This window comes from Malurus melanocephalus, unplaced genomic scaffold (assembly GCF_030028575.1).
Source record: "Malurus melanocephalus ecotype Western Australia unplaced genomic scaffold, MMel_1.1 scaffold_217, whole genome shotgun sequence".
In the NCBI taxonomy this organism is placed as follows: domain Eukaryota; kingdom Metazoa; phylum Chordata; class Aves; order Passeriformes; family Maluridae; genus Malurus; species Malurus melanocephalus.
In genome coordinates this window covers 788,221-814,136 of record NW_026623449.1, presented here as the reverse complement: position 1 = coordinate 814,136, position 25,916 = coordinate 788,221, and the positions used below count along the sequence as shown (strand labels likewise).

The 25,916-nt window shown below is 36.9% G+C and overlaps 1 protein-coding gene across 1 annotated transcript in view; it reads right to left on the bottom strand.

The window, feature by feature from the left end:
- PRKCE (protein kinase C epsilon) overlaps positions 1 to 25,916 on the bottom strand; it is a 280,126-nt gene that overhangs the window by 99,988 nt on the left and 154,222 nt on the right. The window contains exons 3-6 of the mRNA XM_057374126.1: positions 6,901 to 7,060; positions 5,712 to 5,746; positions 4,238 to 4,323; positions 2,411 to 2,543 (exon numbers count right to left, since the gene is read on the bottom strand). Coding sequence (XP_057230109.1) covers positions 2,411 to 2,543; positions 4,238 to 4,323; positions 5,712 to 5,746; positions 6,901 to 7,060 — 414 coding nt within the window. The remainder of the gene's footprint in view (positions 1 to 2,410; positions 2,544 to 4,237; positions 4,324 to 5,711; positions 5,747 to 6,900; positions 7,061 to 25,916) is intronic.

Below are 25,916 nucleotides of genomic sequence, written 5' to 3'. Positions count from 1 at the left end.
ACCTTAGTAGRAGAATACTTCGCTGGATTTGAAGGTATACATAAATGCTAATATAAAGTGATTTACCTGGTTATCACTCTTCTGCTACGATAATGTAGATTTTTTTTTTTTTTCACACAGTACTCAGAATGTAGGAACAAATGAAAATGTCTAACAATCCTGTAACTCCTAAATAGAATTTTTTTTAGAAAAAAAGTCCTTCAGAGCCTGGAACTWAACAGTCCACTATGGAGAGCACAACATGTATTACTGCTTCTTACTCTATTTTACTGAAGTAGATTAAATTCTARTGTAGGCAGTCATAAAGCTAACACCACTTTAAGTTTTAATAAAAATTAAGGGTTAGACACCCACTTTCTTTAAGTGGCAATTCAGTTACAAAGCTGTTGTCCCTAAATCTCTTGAARCTATTATATTATTATGGGGAGAGAAAAAAAGTTACTTTGCTTCCAGATTATGGGGCCGAGGCGAGAACACAGCTCCATTAAAACTCGTGGAACATGGATTTATTGGGAAGCAGCTGACATATTTTATCTGAGACTCCAGTGCCCTCTTGTGGAAAAAGGCATAAAGAGAGCGCAKCTGCACGTGTGATTAAACACTAGATTAAAATTCAATTGTTCAAATTCCTCACTTCTTTAACTTCTGGAGAAAATTAAAAATTACGTATTTATAAATTTAAATTTCATTATATATTTTCATCAAGGGAACTTTCACTAGACAACYCCTAATGAAAAAAATTGTTTTTCATGTTTTCTTCATGCTTTTTTCATGARACTATATCCAGGCACTGTATSTGGCCATAACCAGACGCTTCAGACAACTGGCGTCCTTCTTTTTTAAGTATGTTTCACTCACAAGATGAGCAGAAACAAATTGCTAAACACAGCATTTTCAATRAATGTGTATTCAGTGGCAAAACCTCAGCAGCAAGTAAAACGTTTGAGCTAGGATCCATACAAGTAGACATCRAGGGAGCAAATTGCTTAAAATAGCAGAAAAATTTTGTACAGTTCAACTTCATGAAAACATTTTGTAAAAAGATGCACAGGAATAACCAGTGAAAAAACCCTGAAAAAGAATAAATCTCTTTTATACACTTATCATGGTATTAATAACCACACTGGGCAAGAAGTACATCTCTGAAGAAGGGAGTCACTCAGCACTTGTTAAAGAGAGAAAACCAAGCACTGATAAAATGATATTTCCAGTCCAGGTGGGTTCTAGATTTCATGCAGACAACACTGCATTTTTATAGGCAATAATTTTATGAACATGTAGAAAGGAGCGTAATTTCTCTGCACTATTTTTTCTATGCATCTGCTATACAGTAAATGCACACATTTAACAGTTAAGACCAAATGAACAGTAGGGTACTTGTGTTAGAATATGAAAGAGAAATCATATATGTACAGATTAGGTAGAGAGATACTACAGCTCTCATATAAAAAAAATTGCAAAGGAGSTATTTCATATTTATACATATATGTGTGAGTCCATGTTTCCGCTGTTGAGAGGTRTATATAACATGATTTTTGTATTTATGAAGATGGACCTATCCATTCATAAAGTATAACAAAATGAAAATGGTTATCATTCCACTAGGCACTACTTCCTAAAAATCTGACAATCATTTCCTTCATTACATCATTTCCTTCAACCCATTAACTGAAGAATTCCATTAACTATTTCTAAAATATGAATTTACTTTGTAATTGTCTGTACAGTTCTCTCATCACGATATAGATCTGCTTGAAACAATGAGATATGGAACCAAACATTTTTGACAACTACAATGACATGAATGCACCTTCCAGCCTTTTCACATATTTTCACACACAGTTCCTGTACAGAGTACACAGTCTTTAAGTGGCAGAACATACTGAATCCTTTAATTTCTGGAATAGAGGGGCTAGGCAGACTGTTGCAAAGGATGATTTAGCTGGGTATCAGAATACCTCATATTCTGGATACAGGCACACAGGACTGGTTTGACCTACTCTAGCCAATATATAATAGCAATTTCTGAAGATGGTATTGAAAGGAAAAGTAGCTGGAATAATGTTTAAAAAGTTTAACAAACCTGAAAACACAAAAAGCATATAAACTGAAGGGAGGCAAATTGCCACGCTCCTCTATTTTTTGTTAACTTCTAATATCTTCTGTGGCAATAAACCTACAAAGGAGTGAGWGCAAAATGTGTTTCTTCAACATCTTACCTCTGTATCTGTTACTGACTGCTGTTACTAACAGAGTAAAGGACCTTCTTCGCACCATGATGGAAATTCTTACACTTCTTATCCACTACTTTTCTATTCATTTCTGTACATGCTGACATAGTTACCTGAAGTYTTTCCAAGTCTACAAGTCACTCACAAAGAAAAAGAAAAGCTCTGAAGTGGTGCCTTACCTTTACATTGTAAACCTTGTCTCAAAAGACCCCAGAGCAATGAACCACAGTGGTCACAGAAGGTGGGCACTTTGTAATTGTGAATGCTGAACTTGTGAGGCATGTTGACACTGAAACGCTGGGATCCCACTTGCTGAAAAAAGACAGCACAGCATATTTCATTTTAATTAATTTCTCTGCAATCAGTGTATGYTGAGGCCCTGCTGCATTTTGAAACCACACAGAATTCAAATGAGATGAAACATGTCCATGCTTAGTTGATGACCATTGCAATAGATACACTCCAATTGCAGATCTCTTTTCACTACTTTATCTGGGGAAAAGWGGGGGAAGGGTTGCTGTTGTCCAAGAGATAAAGAATACAGTCTACTTCCTAGTACTTTTGGGAACAACAAATACATAGCTATCAGGAAAGATCTCTAATGTGGAAGGCAAGGAAGTCACTCCCTATTGTTTTAGGAGCAGGAGGCCAAACTAATACAGGACTAAGAAAAAGAAATATATCATAAAATCTGTTACCTTTTCATATCCCACTCTTCTTTAGATTATTATAATGATAATGATAACCTGTTGTGTTCAGGGATTCCAGATATGATTACTTACTAATTAAAGGATGTCATTGATAAGTTTTTATAGTGGCCATTGCATTGCAGGAGATTTATTTTTATGCTTTTCCTTCCCTTTTCTATTACCGCTGGCTTTTCTCCAATGATCTAGTACCCCTTCTAAACAATGAGAATATCAGCAAAGTATGCAAGTCTCCTCCAGACTGGAGCCTGGGAATATAAACCTGGGCAGGATTTTGTATCTTCCTGTGAGTACTACACAAAACCAGCACTAGACCAACATGGCCCTTTAYCACAACTGTATGCACATGACCATATTTTGGATGTAAAACACTGGTTCTGAACTAGATATTAAAGAATATTTCCAGTAAGGAAAATGCTAGTGAAACACAGGAAAAAATGAGATCAGTTAGTGCCTCAGTCAAATTCATGTTGAAGTTGAAAGAATAGATTAAAACTGCCCTGTTACAATACAACTCTGACTTGTAATTTAAAGTTAGCCTTTTTCAATCATATGAATGTAGGTTTTTTAAAAATAAAATTGAGAAATGTACTTTTTCTGTGTGGCCAAGGAACTGTGATCRCCCAAAGACCACTTCACCTAATCATATTGTGAAAGACAACAGGCCCTTGCTTTTTGCACAAAACAGAACAGGGCAATGAGCACACATTTGCTTTTTTGCTGAAGCACAAACCAAAAACTTCTATGTAAGAAAAAAGCATTCACTGTTTGTACTTGAGGGCTATAAATACTTTAAAGAACATAACTACATTTTGACAGTTGGGATGCATTCTTYGTTGAGGTGAGACTTTGCAAGCAAATTCTGGGCAGTCTTTTATGTGCCAGATACCCTCCTGAGCACCCCAGCTCGGTTAACAGCTGCTGATGGCTCAGCCACACTAAATGCAGTCAGGTGAATGAGGGATCCCAGCCTGCTTCCTCTGAATTAAAATGACAAAACTTGTGCAACTCAGAAAAGGAAAGAAACTGTTAAAAATGAAAAGGAGTTGAAAGAGTTCTTTGAGTATTTGGATGTTACAGAAAGTATACCAATTAGAAATCAATTTCTGTATGATAATTCCTATGTAAATGAAACTGTGATGGCAATCTAGCATCCTGAAGCAAATGCTACAACACAAAATGACCAGAAGAGCACAAAAAAAATCTGTAACATCTATTGATTGAACAGAGGAGATGGAACTACTTTAAACAGATGAAAGACGGAATTTCATCTAGAAAAATTATTTTATAAACATTTACCTCATCGTGAGTTTCCTGTTTTTTTAAGCCAGCACACTTTGTTATTATAAGTTCATGGCATCTCTTGTGAACTACACAAGTGCAAACTAGAAAGACAAAAACAGATAAAAGAAGTGAGTTTTCATGAAGATTAATTTTAAAGCAAAAGTCTGATATCAGAAGACTAGAACCACCAGGACTTGAAAGTGTGCAAGTGACTGGTGGTAAATTTGTGAGTCCTATGAAATCGTTGGTTTACAAAGGCAGAAGATAATGGACTTTCAAATAGCAAAGAATKTTAAGATAACTAAAGCATATCTGCCAAATATCTCATCAGTAAAACTACAAATTACCTTCTAAAATGTTAACCATAATTTTTCTCAATTTTTACATATGTGGTTTATTTATCTGATGAAGACCATGAGGCCCACATTGCATGAGACACAATAGCAAAAACCATTCCTRTCTAAAGAGATTCACAGGAAAAGAGACATTGTAAAGGTCAAAAGAATAAAAAAAAAAAGTCCAACATTCTTTCTATAACACACTGTCATAAGCTGATAGCACTAAAAGGTTTCAGGAGGCAAAAATGCCTTGCCAATATACATCCTGATTATTTAATCAATGAATAATATTTGCAGATATGACAGATAAGATTAACAATTATGAGGTCTGTCATACTCTAGAATTCAAGGTCATTAAACAAARTAAAAACCCTCATAGTGAAGCAATGAATTTCACTTTCACCAGTTTTGGCCATTTTTGTAAGGAAAAAAAATTAAATCAGAAGTCAAGGTACCTCTCCAGTGTGTTAATACAGTAATTCTTACTATGGCATGTAAAGCTCTATAAAAAAAATTGCATTTGCTTATTTACAATGAGATTACATCAAGTCTTTTGTAACTGAAAAATCATCACTAACTTGATGGTTTCTACTTGTTAGATGAGAATTAAGTACTAAAACATCATCCCAAGACGTGATTGTATAAAAAGTACAAGAAATTAAGTTGAATAATGGGAGATGAAAATGAAGCACTTCTGCAGTCTTAGCTATAACCTTCTCTAATGATGACCTCTATAATTATCTCATCTATATAAATTACAGTCTTTGCAATTACCTGGAATTTTTAAACACAGAATCTTAAGCAGAATAAAGAGCATTCAATTTTAAAATGCAAGACTTGAAAAATGAAGAAGCCAACATCTGCAGATATGGTTCCCTAGATGGATATACATTAAGAGATATCTGGGATTTAATGTTCAAGGCTATTAGCTGAGCTCCTATGTCAAATATGATGCCTAAGACACACAGTTTTGAAAAAAAAATTGCTATGACTTGGTGTAAGTATTGTATACTTGTCAAGAACAAACTCATTCTGATCATCATGTGCTAAATTCCTGGCACTGAACACATACAATCCTTGATAAAAAAATCTTATTACTTACGTAATGTAATAAATATATTTAAACTATCCTTATGTAAAATGTCTCTTACCTTGACATTGGTATCCCTGTTTTCCTATTACACCCCTGAAAAATAATAAAGTGATTTAGAAAATGAAGAAGAAATATTTTTTTAAAATGAAAATGTTTTTTCTTCCCTTTTTGGGACATGCACATGTTTAAAGTAAAGCTTATCATAACGAATCATATGATAATTGCATGCCTAGACTGAGATCAGGTCAAAGTAGGAACTTTTCATCTGCTGGGAGATAACAGSAAGGATGGCAGACCATGAAGAAAGTCAGAAGTAAAGACATATTTACTATAGCGAAACAGACAAAGCCAGAGAGTAAACAGAAAAGGGACAAAGWGGTAAATTGTCATCAAACAGACCTCTAAATAGACAGAAGATTGCATTTCTCAATATTATTGCTTGAAATCACCTTAGGCAACATAAAGCCTAACCTCCAAGCACTTTTTAGAGGAATGCAGTTGAATTCATGCACAATTCACATAATTTTACATTAAGAAAGTGATTCACTGCACACTCCTAAAAAATATTAACTGTGGATCATATCAGGTCTTATGTGTAAATCAATATCTCTAGGTTACTTTAGAAAACATCAGGAATTGCTGAAAAATATCTGAAAACTGAATGTCTCCATCCCTTTCACCATCTGAAAAGTGAAAATACTCAAAACTGACGTAAATAATTTCTAAAAGGGAGTTCTTGGTGCACGCTGTAATAACAAAGACACTGTACACTGAGCACCAAAATCCATGTATCATTAGAAATACAATATACCCTTATTCCAGTAACTTCAGTATGATGTACAGGAGCTTTGCTTTTCTTAGAAGGAAYATGATGATTCTTAAGCACGTAACAAAGGATTCTGTCATCTTGACAAAAAGTAAAGATCTAATATTAGGTCTAAATCTACACTTAGGCACTTACATAATACTAGACTGGTTGTCTRCCTGGAATTTAGTGTGCACTAGATAGGGAAATACAGAACTTTGTGGCTCAAAGGAGAAAAACTACAAATGCAACAAATTCTAACGTTCATGATTGGGGTTTAACAGCCTTCTATTATCACCTGAAACACTGATGACAGCTTAATGTCAAAATAAAGAGGAAGAGAGCTACTACTCTATAAAACCTTCACTTCAGCAAAACAGGGAGGTGTGCTAACTCCCCARTTCCAAGTTGCAAAGAAAGCAAAGGCAGAGCTACTCCATACCATATAAAGTCTCTGCAGTGTGAGCAGTACGTTGGCTGTCTAAGGTAGGTGGCCATGAATTTGTGTCCATTAACCTGGTGCACCCTGCGCCGCACCGCGCCCTGGCGCTTCCTGGGGCGCATCCGYTCCCGGAACACACGCTCTTCATTGTCCTTGGGTGCTGAAACACAGGGAACAAGAAGAAGCACTGGCTGAATGCATAGTTAGATATTCTACAAAAATAAAAATAATCCTCTCTACCCAGCAGTGCAAAAAACTTCATTAGGTTCTGGGTAATTTTTGTTAATTTTTAGCATTAATTATCAGCAGGCRAAGATTTTCATTACCTAGTACAGGAACTTCTATTTCTTCTAAAGCTTCATCTCTAAATTCAAGCTAAGCTGGAACTAAGTCCTCTTCCCTTTATCACTATCAAGCACGCTGACAGCCTCTTAACTGTAATTACATAGGTAGATTGTCCAAACTGCTCAGACTTTCACCTCACTTGATCTTCGGGGAAAGAAAGTAAACCCCAAYATCCCCTGTACACACAGAAAGTGCTGATACAAGTGCAAGAAAACTGAGTAAAAATATGTATTATCAAGCAGAACAAAAAAATCCATCTGGAATTGACTACTACGTAGAGTTCCTGATTAAGATCTGAATTTCAGGCTCTAATAAGYCATTTTGATACTAATACACATACAGCAAAATGCTCAAGAGAAGGAAGTTGCTCTTCTTAACCAACTCCTACTCCAATTGCACATGAGATTTGATGGTAGAGGATGAATCAAATGAAATTGATATATTTCAGAATGAAAACAATCAGAGTGAATTGGGTTTTTTTCTTGTGTTTTTTTTTTAAAAGGATCACTAACATCACCATAATATTCTGCATGATTTAAGCAAAAGCTGAGGATGAATTAGCAATGAAGAACAGTTCACAATTGCTAATGAAAGACAGATTTTACAAACATTCCCCAAACCACTCATGTCTTGGCAAACTAGAACATAAGACTTGGAGGGGACCATATTCAGTCCTCCATTGCCAACTGAATCTATGCACTCTATACTTCATTGCGTGTTACACTTTGATCTGCAGTTAAAACTTGTCATTCTTTGAATTTCRGCTACTGTGAATCATTACAATGGCCTAAAAATACCAGCTTTGGTCTGCTGAAAGCTCTTCTGYCATGATTGAATTGTCCAAGCAATAGTACAGTACTTAATAACAACACATAGAAAATTCAAAGTCTGAGAATAACTCCATCTATAAAAGGTCTCGAATTCTTTTACAAACATTGGAATAAACCCTATTTTTGAGGGTTGTAAAAGAAAAKATACTGATTTAAGAATTTCTGTAACCTTGTCTTAGATTAAGCCAATAGATGGACATCCTTAGAAAAACAAGAGTACAGATGAACAAATCGAGATCAATGTCCTTCACCGCAAAGCAAAGGCTAAACTCCATGACACCAAAAAAACTGTTTATGTGCAAAACAGCCTCAACTCCATATACAATAATGTCTTACAAAAACTTCCTACTCAGAGGTCACCCTTAAATAAAGAGATCAGAAATAGCAGASAGCTACCAATTTTGCTTATTTTTGTCAATTTTGTTTATTTTTGGGTATTAAGCAAAACTCTAATGTCTACTAAATACCCCAGCTCCTTAAGAGAAAGACTGTCTTCCATAAAGAATATGTAACAGATAGTTGGAAATTGAACCAAAGATTCATTTTTCCAGCTTCTTGAAAGATTTAATGACTTTACAAAGCTGCTGGAAACATTTTAAAAGCTATTATACGATATAATTCTATATTAACACAGACCTGCTTTTTTGGTTATCATTCAGATTGTAGAAATTGCTACAGTATGCACAGCCTGGATGTGAGAAAGTTAAAATCCAACTCTTCTGGAAAGGTTTCTCCAAAAGTTATCTGCATACATGAAATGAGCAAGATGCTCTGATAGTGCTGAATACACATTTGATATGATAATCAGTCCACAATACTGTTTTTYTCATTTCTTCATTTTAAGTGAAATTCTTCACAGTTAAAGCACCTATAATTTTACAGATCATGTAAAATCCTTCTTTTTTTTGGCTACGTAAACACAGTATCATGACACTGGGGGGTTTTTGTTGGTTTTTTGTTTTTTTTTTTTGTTTCTACCACCAAATTCTTAAAACTACCATCACTGCATTACTTTCTATATTTAACACTTTAATGAAATCCCATTTTTCTAGTCTGATACTTACAGTTTAAATAAAACCATTAAACACTATCTTTTTTTCAGAAATGCACTGACTTGAAAACCAATACAAGCAATACATCTGAAATTATCAGATTAAATGGCAGGCCTCCATTATTAATATCACTTCCACACAAACAGCATTGCTGCGTGTGAGGAGGATGCTTAACAGCTCAAGAAAACGTAGTTTCCTTGCTCTATCTTGGATAATTCCGGAGGTCCATTAGCCAGTTGCCCCCGACAGTCTCTGCTGCCAGTCTGCTGTTCCAGTTTGGTCACTAAAGACTGGCACTTGGCCAAATCCATGCACTATGTCTTGCTTTAGAGTCAAATGCTGGGATGAACTGCATGTTCAAGAGCACTGACTGCCTCCATCACACCTCTCATTAAAGCCTGTAGAATCCCCACTTCGTCAATCAGGAGCAGTACTCATTTAAAGGGCTTGGAGCAGCATAGAATCATAGAATCACAAAGACTGAAAAAGACCTCTAARATCACTGAGYCCAACCATTAACCCAGTCCTGCCAAGACCACCACAAAACCAGGTCCCTAAGTGCYACATCTACACGTCTTTTAAATATCTCTGAGGGTGGTGACTTCCCTAGACAGCCTAGTCTAAAGCTTTGAGTGAGCTAAGCAGTTTGTTAAGGAAATTTTCCAATCTAGATCTCCCCTGAYGCAACTTGATACCATTTCCTCTTGTTCCATCACTTGTTATCTGGGAAGAAGAAACTAGCTCCCACATCACTACACCCTCCTTTTCAGGTAGTTTTGGAGAGCAAAAAGGTCTCCTCTCAGGCTCCTCTTCTCCAGACCAAACAAGCATCTGACATTACAGTGCATGAGTGACCACTGGATCACTGGACATCAGCATTGCAGCAGACCAAGTCACAAGAGAAATTAACTCACCCACAAGCTTAACACCCAGTGAATATTGAGTTCAGYCAGCTTATTCACTGTGACCCTGCACAAACATATAAGCAATGCTTTTCCACAGTTCCCAAGCAAAACACTGCCACATCTTGCACAAGACTGGATTTTAGGAAAAGCKTTTTACTGAAAGGGTGTTCAGGCATTGGAACAGGAAGCCCAGGATGTGGTGGAGTCACCATTCCTGGAAGTGTTCAAAAAACGCGTGCCTATGGCACTTCAGTACATGGATTAGTGCTGAACATGGTCTTTTCCAAACTTTGCAACCCTATGATTCACACTGCTGTTATRGGCCACAGGCATAAAATCCAGCAGGAACTGTCCCAGGTGACTCAGAAGTGGATGATCACATCTGTTCTGGCTCATACCCAGGGCTGTGAAGCACTCATTTCTAGCAGAATTAACAATAGTCTGTATTTAAATGAAAATCCATTTATCTCATATTGAACAGCCACACTAGAGATGCTAATTTATCTGTCTGAAGACTCCTGCTTCAAAAGGGAGCTGCAGTGCTCTCCCCAAACATCTTTCATAGTTTACAAGCAGGAAAGCAAAGATTAGTAAATGCTATCAGAAAGCAGGGAGCTCTTGGGAAAACTCCCAATACCTGTGTGATACAGACAACTAGTGTTTTCAATACATTCTTTTGAAAATACTAGCATCCCAAAATAACTTGGCCTTTCAAATATATTTTTAGAAGTCTTACAGAAGTACGTTTGAGGTTCTAGAAAATACCGTTATGATACTGCTTACCATGCATGGCATTTCTATTCTATTCTATTCATGGCAGAGGAGTTAAAATTAAGTGAAATTTCATAGCCAGAATATTAGCAAATTTCAATATAAACAATTTCTTCTCATAGCATTTCTACAAAATAGCCACCAAAGGTTATCGTTTCCTCAGTAAAGGCTGTTCCWTTATGTAATGTACATTCTGTTCCCTGATTTGATTTCAAGTCCTTCTGTCTTCTGTACTACTCAGTTTATTCTTTTTAAATGCATTTCTTTAAATTTAATTTTCAAAGGATGGAGTAAGAAATTATAATKTCCAAGTATTCATGGAGAATGCCTTCAATGGAGCACACTGAGTTGAGGCTTTGTATGATGGTACTTCAGAACTGGCAAATTTAGAGCTAATTTTGTTTCAAAACCATACCCAGTAATGCCACTGCTTCTTTTCATTGCAGCCAAGAGTTAACTCTGAGTTATTTGAAAAACAACAGCATATAATTGCTTTTATATACTCATATGTACATACATGCTTAATGTCTACAATTTTACAGAGTCAAAAGACTTGCAGGCTTAACTCCAGGCTCCAAGGAAAGTGTTACAAAAGTCAGAAATATCTGGCATGAAAAATTGCACAAAATTCATAAATACTTATTAAACAAAGGCTTACAAAACCATCTGGAATTACATTTATTGCTGTTCATCGTAGAGTATACATTGAACGTGAATTATAAGTCACAACTTAAAAGTTATTACTTCCAATTTAAAAGAAAGTGATGCATAATGCTCAGCAACCTTCAAAGGAAGCAAGATTTGGGGAATAGGACCTGTACACCAAACAACAAAGGTTCAACTGTGTCAGGTCTTGTTTCATACTAAAATGGTTTCAGCATGAATGAGAAGGGCTCAGTGTGGAGCACGGACTGCAACAGGATTATCCTGCAGAGCCACTTCCATTTTTTATCTTTGATGTTGTGAGTACTTATAGAATTCTGACAAGAACCAAAAAAAATGCAAAAAAAAGGCAGAAAAAGAGCAAGAGAACTTACATACATACAATATGTTCAGCATGTCCTGAAATGGAGATTTTGTTTTAGCACTAGATAATGTTTAAAAGGAAGGATATTGATTGAGGCAGTAGAGGTAATTTGCCTAAAAGTATGTTGGAAAGTGAGAAGSGGCAGAAACAAATCTCCAGGACTTCTCAGGATTCAAGATGGAGTGTAATCAGATCATTATGCATCAAAATTAGGTCTCAAAGGATTATTTGCAAACTCTATTTTGGGCTGTACAGTAGAAGCATATATACTGTCATCAAGATTTTTCCAGGCCCAAATCATTACAGGATTTTGCCTTTAAGACTTTAATCTGTTTTAAAGGGGAAAAAACCCCAACAAAACCCCACCAACAACAAAAAGGTAAACACTTGCATATATTTGCATTTCTATATCCTTTGTTTTGAAAAAGCCTGGTTAGTAGTAACACATGAACACATGCAACAAACTAATTTTGTACCTTTTAGAGAAAAAAAAAGTAAGGCAAATGCTATAACTTCATCAAACTGTTACTGATGAGCACAGATAGTTTGCCACAGTCATAGAAAGAGCATGAAATTTTTCTGTGCCTTCTTCTAGTAGTATTATGTTTCCAGACAATTWCTTAAACAAGGAACAAGCATACATGTTTTGCTTACTATATCTCAAATCTGCTTTATTTAGGAGACCTGACAGGAAATTTCTTGAAGAATCAGCTCCTTAGATAGTGCCATATTGTTAGCAAAAACAAAGATGTTGAGCACTACTAAAGAAATGAAAAAAATGCTCACAGAATAAGTAAGTTTTAAAAGAGATATGTGTCTAGACATGTCTGCTATCACCAGTTATTTACTAAATGCATTGAAGAATAAAWTGCATTTTTAAGTATATCAAACCCAAATATGGTGAGAGGCTTTGTAGCAYGGGCTGACACTCAAACATATTCGCCGTCAAACATGTGCTTACCTTAAAACACTTGCAATCTTGTCTGAAAGAGAGATTCTGCCTAAATGTACTTTTAAATTTCCCTTGATATGCACAGATAGGGTTGATTTGGGTTGTGACAGACACATATTTTTAAGGGCTTCTATTATTTTCCTTTTTCTAAAAAACGAGCTCAAATCAAAACACCAACAGCACTATTAAGCTATCCAGTGATTACTTACAATGATTCCAACTTTCTCCACACACTGAATTATCATCACAAACACATTTATAAGCTCACTCCAAGCTGAAGGGACAACAGTAACTCCCCRCATTCTTTCTAACAGAAGGAGGACTTGATGTTCAGAAGTAGTAAAGACTCCCATAGATACTGATGGTCCAGTTGCAATTTCAGCACACAGAAARGTCCAGTTTAGTTTTCAGAAATGTCCCAACCTTGCTGGCTGGCAATAATTTGGATCAAGGGTTCAAAACCAGGAGWGTGGTACGTGAAGAGACCCTCACTGCTGCCCCAGCTGCAGCCCATCCACGTGGCTACAGCAGAGGCTGGGGTGAGGAGGGATTTGTTTTCATACCTGTTCAGACAAAATTTTCCTCTAAATGACTCTGAGACTTTTCTTAAGAAAGACTTCAAGATAAACCCTCAAGTTTCTGCGCTTGATCTCCACAATGCCCAAAGAGCAAGCGACAACTTACACAAGCTTACAATATTAACAACATGGAATTACACATGGCCATCTTCAGTGATCATACGACATCATTTAATAAACCTAGTATTTAACAAACAGGATTCTGTTTTATAGGAACTGGACAACTGGTAGGGGATGGATATAAATATGTGTTCCATTTTTTAGATCCCTGGGAACTCACACAGATGACAGGGTACTAACCTCCTTTTGAAGGGTGGATATGGTAATTTCTGTAACTAAACAGCTCTCAGATCCRTGAAACAAACAAATCAGAGAGAGATCCCTCCTATTTCCTCTCAATTTCTTTGCTGGTGACATTGACAATTTTAAGAAATATGGTATTCCTAAAAGAACCAACTTGTAACTACAATTTACAATTACAACGTATTTGACAAAGAAGTTATATCACTAGAAATTAGGGGGAATTTATTGCTATATGGGAGGTTTTCTGAAAAGTAAATTTCATATCTCAAGGTATTTAAATTAAAGTTTCAACTTCCAAGCCTTTTTCCACAACACAGATTTTAGTGCTTTTTCATTTGGAAAGGAGATGTCACAGACAATGAAACAATGCTAACTAAGGTAATTTCAGTCTTTCAGTGTTATTTTTCTGAAGGAACAAACAGCCTCATTCTAAACACAATACCCTTACGTCAATAAATATGCAATTGAAATTAGAGAAGTGGAAATGCATTCTGCATATGGTAAATACTACAGCTATTATTCAGGAGAAAAAGCTTACTCCATGAATTTAATTGGSCTATTCATATCCTAACCAGTAATGTAAAGTACTAATTTACAAGATGTAGAAYAATTTTTGTGCCATAGCTTGACTTGATAAACTTGCAGGCAGAGAATTAAATTAGTTTGTGTCAGTAACAGTCAGATCATGTTGTTACAGTGTTAGTAATGAGCAGTATTAGCAGTCTGGTGTTGGCATTGTTATTGTTAAGCCCCGACAGACTAACAAAATGAAATATCTCATATTAAGTCTAAAACAGAGCTAAAAAACTACACAATCTTTCAAATTAAGAAACTATACATATAATACAACACATTACATTATTATTATTATAAGATTATTGTAACTGATCAGATTATTGTGTTGATCAGAAAAGCTTTCCTTGGGACTGACCCCTCTACTGTTAAGTGCTGCAAGTCTACAGAGATGTCCTGCACTTTGATCATCCCGTGTTCCTCGRAGCACGCCCAGCCACTGTGGTGGTGATCAATGCTCTGCTGGCACAYGCTCACACTGGCTGTGCTTTGTCTTCAGTGAAAGAAGGAAGATGAGACAAACCATCACAGCCAGGGCTGCTCTGGGGGATGAACTTCCACAGCAGTACACAGGGGCCTTATATTAACAGAGCACCAGGCTACAGAAGTATCTGCAGGGTCAACTGACCTCTCTGCAGGGTCAACACCTGAGCTGCTGCCTTTGGCAGCTCTCTGGAAATGAAACGGTGCTGTGATACGAAGAAGAAAAACAAGCATTGCAAAAATTTCAGGATAAAGCCCTGTTCCCACAGGTAACTATTAAACCAGACCGATCCCAAATGATACTATTTAAAGCAAGTGTTGGCGATAGATTAGAGAAGTTCAGCAGTCTTTTCTAATATTGCTAAAAGCTATATAGATTATGATGAAAAAGAACCTTGTATGATTGGGATTTCTAGTCTTTCAGAARTTGTTTCTCAAATATTTTTTCAACCCCAGCTTTGTTCCTTTCCCACAGAATAACAGAAGTCCAAGTGGCAGGCACCTAGGAGATCCCTGAGCCGGGTCCCTGCAGTGAGGAAGTGTCTCATGCACTTCAGGCATCCTCAGCTTTCATTTTCTGAYGGTTCTTGAAAATCTCCAGTGAGGGAAATTCCACAACACCCCTGTGTATCTTGTTTCACTRCTCTGGCAGGCAGGCTGTTTTTCTAATATTCAACCTAAATCCTTTTGCAATAAATTATGCTGGATGAGTGATGGCAACCTGGAAAAGTGAGTTTTTGCCAGCACAGAAACTACTAAAATATCTGTAGCAGGCAGCCAATTATCCTGTGGATACCATGAAAAGGCCAGACACATAGCAAGATCTCACAGAAAAGAGGACTGCAGAAATTTTGTATGATTCTCATAGCAACGCAGAAGCTTCTTTGCACTAAACAGGATCCCATGGATATTCCAGTCCAGTCCAGTTTCTGCAGAAAAGTCGTGGTATAAAAAAGGGAATGAAAATCACTTACTGTCTTAAGCTACTATATCTCACCGTTGTCTTGTTGATTCCATTTCCAGATCCCCACCCCGACAGCAACAATTTATTTCCATCCAAGCTTAGAAATGCATGTAACAAATCTCACTTGAACTTAAAATTTCCATATTAAAATTCAATATAACCACATTAAGGACCTRTGGTGCATAACCTGCACAGGTCAGAGAAGATGGCTTTTGGAACATCATTTTATAATGGCTGTAGCCCTCACCAAGCTCAAGCCTGTGATATGCATTACACAGAATCAGAGTATTTCACAGTGGCAGTAAAATAATACCTACAATTGGAGAAGTGTTTTATCCTTTTTAATTTTTTTCAGTTTTTGTTTCACAATAAAATACTAACATCTTGCTTGTATCCTCACAGAGCAGAGGGAACCCTCTGCAGAACTGATTGTGATTCAGAGAACCTCACACAGCACCAGTGTAATAACTGAGACGGACAGAAAAGATTTCATAGCAGCTTCCTTATCCCAAGCAGGAAGAATCCTTCAATTTGATTGATTTTGGTATAAAGTAAAAAGCACAGAATCCTCTATACWTTGGTCAGAAAGTGCTCATGACAGTCAGAGGAAGCCTCAAGGGCAGGGAGAATGACAGCAATATTTTACCATTCTATTTAAAGGCTTTTGTTTTTCTTATACTTTCAGGTAATGATAATGCTATTCGTCAACTAATTAAAATAAAGGCTTTAAAATTTGGAAATTATTTCTCCTTTCCAAAAGTATTAAAGTAGTAAGACACAAGGAAGCTGTACCTTCATGTAGAWAAACCCACTGATGAGACTGTAATGGTTCTAATAAACAAGAGAGGATTTGACCTCAAGCAGTAGGACATATTAATACAAGGCAATCAAYCTTTGGATTTAATTTTTCACAACTCTGCTGTTGAACTGAACAAAACAAGTAAGAGATACTAGATACTAGTGTTATGCCTCAAAAGGACTGGTGCAGCTGTCACCAAAAAAGAACGTCTGACACAATTTTTCCTTTTTTTGGCYCAACATACAACCATAACACACTTACAGCAGTGTTCTAACATGTCACTTCTCTTTCGAGTTTATTACCTATTAGTAAGGACTATATTATGACAACCCTCTCATCCCCTAGCAAGGGTCTCATCTTGCCTGTTTCCTAAGTGGGCAGTTCTTGCAATCAACTGCGAGAGACAAAAATCAGCAGCAAAAGAACTTATTCCCTCTTTCCATTGTCTTCCTTGCAATTGTGGGAGGAATTTTCTTTATTCTGGTATCACCCCCATGCACACAACAAAGGCTTAATTAAGAACATCTCTGACTCATAAACAGTACTATTGAAGCGACTCTCACATCTATGTCTCTCAACATTACATACATTACTACAAATTTCACACTCAGAGAACAGTAATAAGTACCTTATGTAAATCCTGAAGTACTCAATATGATTTATTWTCAGCATGCTATTTTCAAAGCCCAGTTCAGCAAAGCATTTCTAGACGTGACTATAGGAAAGAGCATATTCACTCTGCCGTGGATGACCTATTATCAGTAGAAGAAGCATTTCTCAGTGACAAGATTAAATAAGAGAAGCTTTAATGTGGATGTGTTTAAAAAAACATTGGATGTGGCACTCRGTGCCATGGCTTAGTTGAGTTGTTAGGGCATGGGTTGGACTCRAAGATCTTGAAGGTCTCTTCCAACCCTAAGGATTCTGGAGTGTCTTTCTCATTTGCTTTGGGCTTCAATATACAGAGTATTTTATTCTGTATTATTCTATTATTCTATTCAGAGTATTTATTCTATATTATTGTTCAAAGTCTACACAACAATAAAAAAATAAAGCAGTAAGGGGAGATAAGAGTGTTAACTCATTCCACTTTTTAGAAGGAACTGGGGTCCTACCATGTGTTTGCTACCAGATCCATCATGTGCTCAGATTTGTAATATCAGATTGCTACCTATAAAGGTACTGATGATTTTTTTGTAGGTCTTTATGCAAAAGAACAGTAAGGGGATCTCTCTTAAGGCTCTTATGATTCCCAGCAAAATTTCACAGCATTTGAGGTTTTGTATAGTGTGCTTGCTGAAATACACAATCACATGAGAGCCCTGGCTCTTGTTAAATTAAGTATCTAGCCCTCAAATTATGAAGAAACACTTAGAAAACGTGACCTGAATGCACACCCCACCCCACCTATATTACAGAAAATTGCACTTGTCTCTACACAGGATACATGAACTCAAACCAGTACAGGGTTCACATGGTAAGGTTTTGGGGGTGGTGGTGGTAGGCTACAGGGGCAGCTTTCTGTCAGAACCAGTTTTCCCAATGTCTGCAAATGCCAGCTGGGTGCATGATGGACCCATGCTCAAACTGGGGCTAAGCCCATCAGCGATAGGGGTAACACCTCTGGCATGAAGTATTTAAGAAGGAGAGAAAAAAAACCACTGTGCAACAGCAGAGGAAGAAATGAGAATATGTGGGAGAAACAATGCAGCAGACAACAAGTTAAGGAAAGAAGGAAGGGAAGAAGGTGCTTTAGGGGACGGAGCTGAAACCTGCAGCCCATGGTGAAGACCACAGTGAGACAGCCTATTTCCCTATAGCCCATGAAGGYCCACAGTGGAGCAGAGAKCCACYTGCAGCCCATGGACAGCCCCATACTGAAGCAGGTGGATGCCTGGAGGGGGCTGTGAGCCCATAAGAAGACTGTGCAGGAGCAGGACCCCAGTAGGACGTGGAGATGCACGGCAAGAGAAGCCAGGTTTGGTGCAGGACTTGTGAACCTGGGACCCCAGGACTTGTGGACGGGATACATGCTGGAGCAGTTTGTGAAGAACTTCAGGAATGTGAARGATTCATGCTGGGCAAGTTCATGAAGATGTGTGTCCCATGAGAGTGTCCCCATGCTGAAGCAGTGGAAGAGTGTGAGGAAGCCTYCCCCTGAGGAGGAAGTAGCCCAGCAGAAAATGTGTGATGAACTGATGCAAGCCCCATTCCCTGCGCCCCTGGAGGGGAGGATGTGGAGCATTTGGATCTTAAGTTGAGCATGGGAAGAAAGGAAGAGTGGWSGGAAGGTGTTACAASATCTGGGTTTATTTCTCATTATGCTTCTCTGATTTGATAGGCAATAAATTAAATTAATTTCCCCACGTTGAACCTGTTTTGCCCTGAAAACACTCTCCCCRCAGAGTCATGTCTCCCTGTCCTTATGTCAGTCCATGAGCCTTTCGTAGTACTCTTCTTCCCTGTCCTGTCACAGAAGGGAGTGCTGGAGAGGCTTTGTGGGCACCTGGCCCAACCCWCTACAGGTGACAAACCTTGTGTCTTACTGTAAAAGACACAAGGGTAAAAGACAAGACTCTGTTTGAACCAAGCTCTAAAGCATACTTATTTCTAACTTCTGCTGCATTTTTTAYATTCCAAACATCCTAGCTGCAGTTCACATATTTATTTAGCCCTTATTCTCCAACCTTTGGTGAAACAGATGTATCGATGTCTTTCCCATTTGCAGTGATTTGGTGAGCATGTGGCTCAGGCTTTCACACTAAATGAGAAGTGCTTCTGGCTTATGAAAATATGCTTAACTGGCCATCTAATTTCTAACTGAGTCAGAATKTCAGAAAAGTGTTGAAGCATCTGAAGTAATCTAATGGACCTGAGCTGCTTTGCCTGACCTGTGGCAGATTAAGTCTAATAAAGAGTATATACAGAGAGAAAAAGAACTGGCAAAGAACCTTGGAAGAGGCAACAGATATATTGATTGAGATGTATTTTGTTTYTCATAGCTCTCCAAAATTGATGTAAAATTCAGGAATGCTTAAAAACTTATGGATGGAAGCAGCTGGCAAGTGGGAAGAGTGGGATGTTGGATGATGAGGTGACTTACCATGGGAATAGAGAGAGAGAGGAAAAAAATTATCAAAATGGAATCTGACAGTTTCAAGCCTCTCACTTTGGAAAATGAAACTCAAAGAAAAATGGGACATAGAAGAAAAGGGAGGGAGGGAGGAATAAAAGGGAACACAGGGTTGATGAGAAAGCACGTCAGAGAATACTCCTTTTCCTCCCTGCAGGACAAACTGTGAGCAATGCAGCTCACATCTGTCAATGACCCAAACTCCAAGGGCAATCCGAGTTTAGAATTCTTTTTAATGAGTTAATTCATTTCCTTTCGACCCATTTGCTGTACAGAAAAGTTTACTCTGCCTATTAGAGAAAACTCATACATAAGTATTAGCAGATATACACGTACAGAGTTAGCTACAGAAAAGCACTCAAGATCCATGCCTTTTCTRCAGGGATTTAGATACCTGCCTTACAGTGCTCTAACAGAATAGATATTCTCCTGATGAAAGAAAATACGTCAAACTTGCCAAGGTTTTCCAAAAGATATTGTCAATCAAATTCACTGAAACAACTAACTTAAAAAAAAATCCACCACAGATGCTGTGTCTTTAGATTCATGATAATTAAAGCTAATTTAAACTATTTATCCTGTTTATGCAGGAGAACACATGCAGAAAGTCAGCTTTTCTACTTTTTCTTCTTCCACAAGTCACCTTGCGCCACTTCCCAAAACAGAAAGCAGTTCAGTATTAACAAATGCCTTCAGCTGAAGTTGAACTTTCAAAATATATGTGAAGATTACATAAAACAATTAATGTGTGCAGGAGAAAACCCACTTCTAACATTTCTTAAAACTATAAATCTTTGAAGAAAAATACTTGTTAGACTCTGGACTGTGTATCTGTATATTGTATCTGAGAGAAAAAATAGAACTAAGAAAAAAGCTCTGAATTTTTTTTTTTCTTCTTCAGCACAAAGATCAAATAAAATGCTTCTACAAGGTYAAAAAAACTTTCTCCCTACTCTTAAACCAGAAACTAAACCAGGCAATGAAAACAGAGACAAAACAACTCTTGGAATGATTGTGGATTTAATTTTTCTCTTATTATTGCAGTGCTGTAGCTGTTCTCCATTTGGCACTGACCCTGTCTTCATGCCAGTGGTACTACCTTTGGATATTCTAAGGCATCAGGTAAGTTGTCCTGCCACTGACAGCACAAAACTCCTCTGGAAATCTGTGCACAGCAGGAGGATTGGGTCCAGCCAAAATCTGTGGAGAGCCAAGAGAATGGGAGACTGCCGGCAGCACAAAGGATAACTATTTGCACAACTTAATGCTCTAAATGCACAGTCACATGAGGATAAGATCTATCTTTGATTACAGCCCTACTCTTACACCAGAGAACAGAGACACATACATAAATCCAGGAGAATTTGGCTCAGTTTGCTTACAGTAGAGATAAAAAAAGAAACCTTAATTGTCTATGTCCAAACTGGAAGGACACAAAATGTTCTAGCAATCGTAAAAAACGAACCTCTAAAATTTCATTCCATTTATTATTTTGTTTATTAACAAGTCAAGAGATAGCAGACACTTCAAAAAAGCCTTTCCTCAAAAAATTCAGGTCACAGCCCATTATCCCAAAACCTTTCTGTCCTCCTTGCTTTGCCAGCACCTCTGCTTATATTCAAACACTACATAATTCATTTTAACATAGCCTTATCAGGTTGCTGAATACGAATGTGAAAGTCAGCTGGCTGTAAGCTGAAAAAACATACTCAGTGCCTTCTTATTGCAGCAGTCACTGATTTAGCTGTTCCCATGGTAAACTTAAATACCACCYCAGGAAGCTGTACCATCTATCAATTCACAAGTTGCAAAGTGTGGTGGATGGAGATTTCATTTAACAGATCCCAGAACTGTCTGGTTGAAGGATGTGGCAGTTGAAAGCTGGAGATTGAATTTCTTTTTTTTTATCTTTCTTTAAAAAAAAAAACAAAAAACCTTCAACYCTGTATAATTTCAAGAATAAGACATATGGCAGCATTTCCAAGTTGGTTTCAAAAAGATTTTGATTTCCCACTCACTTTCTCTCAGCGTGAATTACCTAAGAAGGTATCAGAAGTTCCTCAAGAAAATCCTTTTAACACTGGTTGTCTTTAAAAAAAAAAAAAACCTCAAGAGAGAAGCTACTTTAAAAGAAAAAACAAAAAAAAACCCCACAAACGATTTTGTCTGCTCCATAGCTGGAGCCTCTAACTTGACTCCGCATGACACATCACAGCAGTCATGAATTAGTTTATCACAATCATTTTAATTAAAAAAATGCTCTTCCTTCTTAAGAAGGAGACAAAAACACCTGAAGAAAGAGATTATCCCACRCACTAAAAAGAGATTTTGCCATCAGAAATTGCACAAATAAAAGGCAATGTACCCTATGAAACCTCTTCCTTTAGTAGCTATCTATTGAAAATCAAAAATGTATTCTTACATGTTGAAAAGATTTCTCTAAATGTTTCCTTTTGTAAAACATCACCGTTGCCATTAGCATACAGTAGCCAAATAAAAATATGGAATGCATTTTAAGAAATACAAATAATGGCTGAAAAAGACAATTAAAAAAAGCTAATTTAAACTTAATAAAACCACCTTTAAAATTTGACCTTTTCTTCATTCCACTTCTGGAAAGCCATAACCAAAAGACTTTAACAAAAAGGAAAAACATATAAAGATGGTTTTTAACAAAGTAGAAAAGAAATGCAAGGAAACGGAAACAAAGCATTTCAAGATTTGAGCATTCCAAAAATCTCTTCAAAGGAAAGAGTCTTCACTAYGAATCCTCGAGATTATATAAAGCTCCTAGTAATATTCCTTCCAACACATGAAACCAAACCTTTCTTTTCARTGTACTTGAAACACCTCCTGAATYTGAAAATTTTWTATCATACACTGACTCTAAACCAGWCAATTGCCAATTAACAATTTTGTGATGCTGTATTTTTGGAACCACTACAACAAACTCATGTTAGAAACTACATATTCTATAGGATACAGCAAAACTGTCTGAACCCAGCTGCATGAAGTGCCTTAAATCCTATATCCAAAGCCAGAGGTATTCAGAAAAGCTGCCTCCATTTAGGAACTTGGACCACAATGYCCACATTGCAGAATCACAAGTGGAAGTTTGCTTACTCTTCTACATGTAAGAATGTCATCTTAGTATACACAATGCTCCCTGTTCCAGGGTGGGCAAAAAGTCATAGAAACAGGCCAAGAAAATCAGATGTCACTGAGTGATTTTCAGTCAGCCCACACAGAACATTAGGCGGAAGAAAGAATTCCTCTAAGCAAGCACTAGCACTATTATTAGCAGTATCCAAACTAATTTAAAATAATTATTCCCGTATCTATTCCAGCAAGCAATACAAATGACACTTGTCCCTTAGATGGAAAGGCAGACACAAAACCATGAATTTGATCTTACCTCTGCATTGTATTTATCTTTACCAGAAGCAAGGAAAACAGAATAGAAAGCATTCCTGGAAACCAAGGGCAAAAATAAATCTCAGTTAAATAGAAGCCAGTTGAAACATTACGATTATTGTGCCAGAGCTGTGGGTTCAATCAAAATGGATTGTAAATTATTTAGAAAGAAGTAGAAAGCTGCATCACAAATGAAAAGTAGTAAGATCCCAGTTGGACTTTGAGTACGGTAGAGAAGCAAATGATTGCTGCCTGCCATCAGCAACACAGGAGTTGTGTGGCTCTACCATTGCACCAGAAGAATGTTTTGAACCACCATCAAAATAAACTGACCTARGCATTCACAAGCTTTTAAACTAAAGGGACAATCACTACATGCAAGGAGCACTTCCCTTCTGGCCAGTGAAGGCCCCTACTTTTATTTGTAACACATTTTCCCTTTCATTCTTACAAATGTGTAACTTTCTGCTGACATTTCAGAACATCATCTGTCTGGTCACACTTGCAACAGGAGAGTGAATCCCCTCAATAGCTACTGAAATACTCCTGCTAAGTTATCCTTTTTAACTTGGTGTGACACCACTGGTCCTAGCACAGGAAMTCCTTCAGCCCACCACTCATTTCTTCAAGGGACACTGCCTCTAAAACAACTCTTTTTCCCTCAGACACGACCTGCATACATGCTGAAATACAATGGTCTTGGTCAGGGACCAACCCTGATAAATCTGARCTATACTGCTGTAAACTCACATGAAAGTAATCTGCCTCCACACATACAAAACAAAGAAAGAAATGATTCTCAGAAGAACAGATTTTTGGAACAGGTCTTTAAGGTGCTTTATAGATTATGCATAACAAATCAAAGCAAAAATTCTCAGCGAGCATAAGACTTCTTTAAGAAATTAAAATAGAAATTTTCTTCCTATGTAAAATGAAATAACAGGTTATACTACACTAAACTAATAATGACTCATTTGTTAATTTTTAAAAAAAACTATTTATCTTTTTATTTATATGTAATCGTGCTATTCTTTCATGTAAGTATAACTCCTGAGAAACAGCATTTCTGCTACAATCAATTTATTCTTCTAATAGTGTCAAACACCAATGCTGCCTTTTCTTCTATTCCTGGGCCCGGAAGAACAAAAATTAGAAAACTATTTCTAAAAACCTATTTCTAAAACCCCATTTATAAAACCTATGATTTTACTACCACTGACTTGGCCATGATCGTTGTGTCCACCCCTCCCTCCAACTGTATCTAGGGCTAAGAAAATAGTGTATATCAAAACTGACAAAGTTTTCAGATAAAATTTACAATGTAGTAGGTAGGCAGGCAGGCAGATAGATCAGCAAACTTTTTTAATTTAGTGAACATGGTTTACTGTGAAAGGAGATATTTTTCATGAGAGGAGCTCAGGATTTTCTGGTTTATTTTTGGTTATCACATCTTTCTAACAGACCATGATTCATTCACTAGTCTTCAAGGAAGACCAGTGCACATAAGTATTTTTAAGCACAGTKCTTGCATAGTTTAAAACTCATTTACAGTTTTTGCAGTAAGATTAGATCTGCAATGAAGGCTCAGCACTTCTGCCCATRTATTACAAGGGGCTGTGGAGCCCTRGAGCTTGAGCTGGACTCCARTCCTGCCTAAACCCAGCTGSAAAGCAGCACACACTGAGGGGATCTCCCCAGACCAGACTGAGCTTATGTTCCTAAAGGGAGTCTTCAGCACAGGGATGTGGGTGATTTATGCAGTGAAGTAAAATGTTAGAAAAACAGGCTGAATATTTTTATTTAACATAAATATTATGTGGCATGTTTTATGGGCACATATAGATACACAGAGTCAAATCTGATGTCAGAAGAGATGTACACAGTTCTGCTGTGCCCTCCTCTCCCTGTGAAATTTATAATCACATATGGGATTGGGGGATTTGGAAGATTGCAGAARAAAGCATATTTACCAGCACAGAAACTCTCTCTTATAAACTTTACTAATGCAAATTTTATTCTACAAGAGCAATAAAACTTTCATTGCCACCTCTAACCTGTTAYTAAACACAGGTATAACTACAGGACCTCTTAAATAAAACCATAAAAAATATCCTAAGAAGTAGCATAATGTAGATGTGCTTTGTTTTCCCTCTTGAAGAAAATATTCCTCTTAGTGCTTGAGGTTTGTCAAGTCTATTCAGTTTAGTGACAGTCCATGAACCAGTGCTCTGCTTCCAATTGTTGGTGAATTACTAAGAATTGGAATTAACATTTAGAAATTTTGGAAAAAGGAACTTCTGAGAAAGGCAATTCCTAGGAAACAAGCCTCTCTAAATATTAAAAAAATATGTTAATGTTTAAAATGATAAAAGATAAAGTCAATTATTAAAGAAGCTATAAAAATCCTGAGCATTCTGAAAATAAGAAGATTCATAATCAAGACAAACAAACCTTTGAACACAGCAATTCAAACACCCCATTATTCCTGGCTCCAAGCTGAAGAAACCTTTCAGTCATAAGTGTAAAACCCATAAATACCCCATAAATTATAAGATCCCTGGGGAGTTTAAGTTATGATCCAATATATAATTAGAAATTTCAAGACCTCACTTTGCCTTGTGACAGTAAGCTGGAACGATTATGTATTTTCTCATATCCATAAGTTGCACAATGTGCTATTTTTTAACTCACCACTTGTTCTAAGTAGCTCCAAAACGTTACCCTCAAACATTCACATAAATTCACGCATGCTCAGTATGGAAAGCTAACAGGAATTGTTTTTCCAGAAAAACTTCAAGCTAACTTTCRATTATATCAGTGTCAATTACCAAATTAAAATAATTTATTTAATGGATACAACAAGATTTCAATTATTTGGGKTTTTTCC